This window comes from Hoplias malabaricus, chromosome 7 (genome assembly GCF_029633855.1).
Source record: "Hoplias malabaricus isolate fHopMal1 chromosome 7, fHopMal1.hap1, whole genome shotgun sequence".
Taxonomy (NCBI): Eukaryota; Metazoa; Chordata; class Actinopteri; order Characiformes; family Erythrinidae; genus Hoplias; species Hoplias malabaricus.
The window spans coordinates 33183424-33189423 of NC_089806.1; the positions used below are offsets into that span (position 1 = coordinate 33183424).

Here is a 6000-nt window from a genome sequence, read left to right on the forward strand (position 1 = left end):
TAAGATATCTTGTTTTAATTGGACCATTTACTGTCTTGTAAAATATAACCAAAATAAACTTTACACTGCAGTACTGCAAATGTTAACCAAAATAAAAATACACATTTCCAGAAAGTAACTTTGCTATTTTTTATTTATTTACATATTTATTTCAGTTTAATTAACAGTCTGGTCCAGGACACCAGGTCTCGTGATACAAAGCACTTAAAGCTGACTTTACCTTGTACAGGTTTGATAGCTTAATGTTAGCATTTAGCTCATTCCTGAACTTCTCCTCTGAACCAGCTTGCTGTTCTTTGGCCTAAATAAGAAAGAGCTTAGTTAGCTGAAGAAAAGCAGTGAAAATAAGTCATTGCGGTAACTGGGATGGCAGCGGAACGACAACTCACATCTTTCAGCTTACTGATCAAATCCTCTGTTTGCTTTTGTAGGTTCTCGTTGGAGGCCTTAAGACCGGTCACTTGATCTTGTAATCTGGCAACCTACGCAAAAATTATGTATAATCAAGTTTAACATTAAAAAATAAGCTGCATTCACCTTTGTATTTTATCACATCACATTAATGTACAAAACTAAGAAGCCTACTAAGGATTTTAATTTCAACTGTCCTAGCAACTCTGCAGCAAGTCTGAGTTAATTATCCAGGCATCAGAAAGAAAATACTGGCCTGAATTACCCAAAGTGATCTCGCGGTGTACAATTGTGTAGAATATAAATAAAACAGTTAAGCGCCACAATGTCTTCTATAGACACTTTGCAAGGACACCAATACAATGCTCAATTTACATTAAGAAACCACTACGGTGAACTCGAAACATTGTACATGAGACCATTCATACCTCATCCTCCTTATTGTTCAGGCTGCACTTGAGGTCCAGGATCTCGCTGCCTTTCTGTCTGGAAAGTGAGAGCAGTTCATCACTTTTAGCCTTCAGCTCGTCATTCAACCAGGTCACCTGATCCTGAAGAAGCTCTTTCTCCTGCTCCATTCGCTTCTCCTTGTACTGCAGGCAGAGACATACAGACAGACCCAGAGTTCTGTTATGTTTAATGTAATAAAATCCAGTATCATAAAATCCCCAGAACTATTACCTGGACCAGAACATGAAGTTCTTAACAAGATTGCACAATTTCAGCATACCTTAATCGCAACTTCTGAGGCCTCCAGGTCATCCAGCTTCAGTTGAAGCTGCATCTTTGCAGCGTTAGCCTCCACTAGTTTGTCGTTAAACCTTTTTATGTCCTCTAAAGGAAAAACAAAAAGAAATAGTTCTGTCAGAAATAGTTCTGTTTCCGTGCCTGATTTCTTTAGGAGCCTTTTACAAATAAAAGAATGGCACTCATACCATTCTGGCTGTCCACCTCCTGGGACCTCCTTTCCAGTGTCCGCACAAGCTCTCGCTTCTCTGCCTCCAGCTCATCTTTAGTTTTGGTGAGTTGAGTCTAAGACATAAATAATTTTAACATAATGTAGGAAACACATCATACACGTCAGACCTAGAGTAAACACTGGTGGATGGAATCTCTCCATGGCTTAAAATTGCTAAATAAATGAGTAAAAATTAAATTTATTAATTTATCTTTTATCCTCCATTTAAGGAATGTTTTAAAAAAAAACTACAAGCATTTTGAGGGCTTCTGTTAGATAGTTCGTGCAAACGGAAAGCACAAGGCTAAAATAACATAGGAATTCCAAATCTCACATCTGTTGTTAGCCACTTCATCTGTCCATTAAAACAAATAATAATTTCCAGTGGTTGTTGGATGAATTTGGGCTTTGTAGTGAAAGAGCACTGAGCACGTAAATACACAAAAACATTAATTTAACCCTAGAAAGCTGCATACAATAAAAAAAATATATATATATATAACATTACACTGTTTTAGACCACAATGGCGACATATAAATTTAATCTCATTTTACCTGCTCTGACTCCAACTTGGCATAGGAGGATTCCTGTTCTTTTGTCTTCTCACGAAGACTTTTGAGGTCTACCTCTGCAAACAAACAGCAGCTCTCCGTTCAATAACCATTATCTGGACAACTGGAAACAACACTAGACAGATCAAATGCTTACCAAGCTTATCAAAGTCATCCTTCTGTTTTTGATGTTGATTAGTCAGCGACAGAAACTGATCTTGGCTCTCAGTGAACCGCTTCTCCAGGTCAAAGAATTGTTGCTCTGAATTAGACAAATAACAATACTTTACCAACTGCTACGGATCATTTTGTTTGATATATTTTGATATATATTGATATTTTCAATTCATTTAATACATGTTACCACTTCTGTAAAACTGGGTCTATATTAATGACCAGCCTTTCAGGTTCATGGTGGAGGTGAGTTAGTGTGTGTGTTGTGTGTGATCTAATCCTACCAGCATGTTGATGTTACTTTTGAAACTGCGCTTTTAAAACTCAGTCCACTCTATTAAACACACCTACTTTGTAGATGTAAAGTCAGAGGCAGTAGCTCATCTGTTGCTGCACAGTTTGTGTTTGTCATCATCTAGTCTTTCATCAGTGGCACAGGCTGTTGCTGGCTTGATATTTTGGGGTGTGGACGATTCTCAGCCCAGAAAGGACACTGAAGGGTTAACAAATCCAGTAGCCCTGCTGTGTCTGATCCACTCTTACCAGCGTAACACAAACTAAAACACCACCCACATGTCAGTGTCACTGCAGCGCTGAGAATGATTCACTACCCAGATTAATACTTAGTGGTGTTCTTTATCATTGAAAGACAGTGTGAAATTATGCAGGACAACAGTCTGTAAGTGTAATAGTAGAGTATGTGACATTTTATGCCAGGTAACGCATTTATGAAATGCTCTGATTTTAGTATTACACTGAAACATAAGAACATGTGGAGCTAATCTTGCTACAACTTTTTAAAATAAAAATGTGCTGTTAAATATCTTCACATAGACCCAAGTAACTATTAAAAACAATACCAGCTAATTAAATATTTTCCTAATTCTCAATCTATGGCTAATTGTTTCTGTAAGAATCAGCGTCTGTGTCGAGTCTTTTTAAAGAATCAAATCAATCGAATCATTTCACCAATAGAAATCAACACTTGGCTCTAAAATTAATCCATTTGGATATTATTATTATTAGGCATTCGTTTTTTTCATATGTTAACTAAAAATAAACTATTACATAAATACAAATAACGGTTAAACGCATCTTGTTTGTAAAAATATAATTAATATAGACTGACAAATCATTCATTTGAAAAAAATAAGAGCAAATCCAGAGACAAAAACGGCAATGAGGGATGAGATTCAGAAAGGAATTTAAATACATTGTTATACTGCGGTCTTAATTTACAAAACAAATGTGCTTCAAAAAGAGTCGTTTCCTAGCCCTCACTAAATATAATCAACTCAAAGAATCGATTCGTTCGCCTACGACTCAAATCTAGTGTGAGCTCCAGCTACGTTAGCAGGCTAACAACCAAAGATTTCTTGGTCCGTTTAATTTAAAAAGCACATTAAAGTCTACACCTGAGATCGGGGGTCTCTCTTGGTTGACCACGCTGAGCTGCACAATTATTAACACAACCAGCCATTACGTTATCAAACAATAAACTTCAGCTAGCATTGGCTAACTGAGAGTTGACACAGTCGTCTGGTGCACTGTTGGTATTACCGCTGTCCACTCTGAACTGCTCATGGTGGGCTCTCAGCTCGTCGATCTCACTCTGGTGGTCGGTGAAGTATTTCTCCAGTTTAGTCTGGATCGCTTTGGGGAGTTTAGAGATCTCAGTCCGCTCTAAAATCTGCTGCAGCACTGCCGCCATTTCTCCACCAAACCGCCTCCTGTGTCTCTCGCTGAACTTTATCTCCCAAATAAATATTTAGAGCCTCTCACTACCACCTACTGGATAGGAGACGAAATCACGCACCACAAATCACTCAGAAACATTAAACACTGAACGATCACTGTATTAGGGACACCTACCTTCTGTCTACACTCATTGTAACTTCAAACAGCTTCGATAGCATAAATGAGCACTTGGTAGTTCTGCAGTTATAGAGTGTAGTCCCTCTGTTGCTTGCCCCTTTTCAAATCGATCTTCAGTGTTCAGGATCCCTCACCTGAGGGGTCGGTATGAATTGGGTGGTAGATCTTTGTCAGTGCTGCAGTGACTCTGACGTGTGTTGCGCTTGTGAGTGGATCAGACACAGCAGGGCTGCTAGATACATTCGTACATACATATATCTTCTTTTCCGCTTTTCCATTTCAGGGTCGCGGTGAGGGCTGCTAGATCCTTTTAATGAATGCAAGGGCACTTATTAAAATGCAATTATAGTTCTCACTATATGACAAATCGGACCGAGTTCTTAGGAACTCTGCAATTTCAAAATACAAATGCTCATTAATTGAGTTTACGGTTTATTATGTTTATAATAAGTATTCTAAACAACTCCACATGAACATGTCAAAAACATGATCAACTGAATGAAGTCTTATTTATTTAACTCCTGCTTACTAAACGAATGGACAAATTAACTCAGAATGATTACTAATACATAGGGTGACCAGACGTCCTCTTTTACCCGGACATGACCTCTTTGTTAGACTTTAAAAAAAAATGTCCTGGCGGAATTTCACTAACGTCCGGAATTTTGTTTTTCTAGCGCTTACATAGAACTTCTAGAAGCGTTTCGTTCACAAACTAGTCCCGCCCTTCCCTACTCCGATTGGTTCGCTTGAGTGAGAGGGGGCGTGGTGAAGTAGCCTAAAATCTTCTGATTGGACGGTCTGACTGTAGAGCTACCGTTATTGGTCGATAATCTTCTCTGTAAACATTTAATTGGTCAGTCTGCACGTCAGTCGTCCTTGTTGCCCTCATGTAGAGCAGCTATGCCGAAACGTAAATGTAAATTCTCGGATTAATTAAAAAAGTAATTCCCATGTTTTGTGTAGCAAATAAAGGTGTAAAGGACCTAAAAGCACACATAGGTTCAGCTAAGCATACGACAGCAGCGAGGGGCTAGAGCTCATCACAGCCGCCCCCCCCCACCCACCACCCCCGGAGGCGTGTCCTCTTTTTCACCATCTTAGATCTGGTCACCCTATATTAAACACAGTCACAGATTATATACGTGATAAATAACGCTGACCATCTTTGAAAGAGTCCCTTTTTCACTCAAAATCTGAGAGGTAGCTCTAGTGCTCGAGCACAGAGTTTTTAGAAACGGATCCCGCTCCTTTGATGAAATGCAGTGCGCAGTAGGCAGCACTAGATGGAGCTATTTATTTAACTTAGATGTCACCGCAGTAGTGAAGCAAAATTTCCTCACTGAAGTGTTCTGTTTGTCACTTTTTTATCTTAGTGGAGCTCATGGCATGTGCTGTGACCCTGGTAAAAAAAAAAAATTCAATTGTTTTTCAATCTTATTTTTCTTTATTCCTTATTATTAATTTTCCCCTCTAACAGTAAAAGTATACTCAAATGTAGAAGTATTATGCAAACTCTCACATTTTCCACCAATGAAAAATGGCAAACTTGAAAGTGAATTTTAAAATCGCTTTCTATGTTATCTATACATCATCAAATGAAGCAGTCACACCAACACAAGCACTCATCAGAATAAAAAGAAGGTTAATGTCTGCACCTGTGATTAAGGCCTTGGTGACAATATGAAATGCCATGTTTTTTTAATGCTACAGGAGTAAATAGAGTTATATTGACTTGCTCTTATATAGTCCATGTTATGTGGTTAGTACAGGTACCACCCAGCTGCCTTAATCCATAACATCTCAGACTCAGGACATGTTACTAAACAATTGTAATGGTTAAAAAGTTGTGAAAACACGTTTTAGGAACAAAAATGTGCTTTTAAATTAAGAATTTCTATGGTCTCTATGTATTTACCAAGCACATTCTGTTAACGAAGTCACATATACACAAAATAGCAAACAGTCATGTGACCACATCCAGGAAGTTCAGTAAAAGTCACTTAAGGACATCATGATTTAAAGTGAAG

General features: G+C 38.2%; 1 protein-coding gene across 6 annotated transcripts in view; it reads right to left on the reverse strand.

The window, feature by feature from the left end:
- tprb (translocated promoter region b, nuclear basket protein) overlaps positions 1-3859 on the reverse strand; it is a 29910-nt gene extending 26051 nt beyond the window's left edge. For 2 of the 6 annotated variants that reach the window (XM_066676546.1, XM_066676549.1), the window contains exons 1-8: positions 3656-3856; positions 2079-2183; positions 1925-1998; positions 1347-1443; positions 1142-1245; positions 840-1004; positions 390-482; positions 221-301 (exon numbers count right to left, since the gene is read on the reverse strand). In XM_066676546.1, the coding sequence (XP_066532643.1) occupies positions 221-301; positions 390-482; positions 840-1004; positions 1142-1245; positions 1347-1443; positions 1925-1998; positions 2079-2183; positions 3656-3806 (870 nt within the window). In that variant the 5' untranslated portion in view covers positions 3807-3856. Of the gene's footprint in view, positions 1-220; positions 302-389; positions 483-839; positions 1005-1141; positions 1246-1346; positions 1444-1924; positions 1999-2078; positions 2184-3655 lie in introns of all 6 variants that reach the window. The other 4 variants (XM_066676550.1, XM_066676548.1, XM_066676545.1 and 1 more) reach the window with 3 other exon arrangements.
- Positions 3860-6000: the final 2141 nt, after the last annotated feature.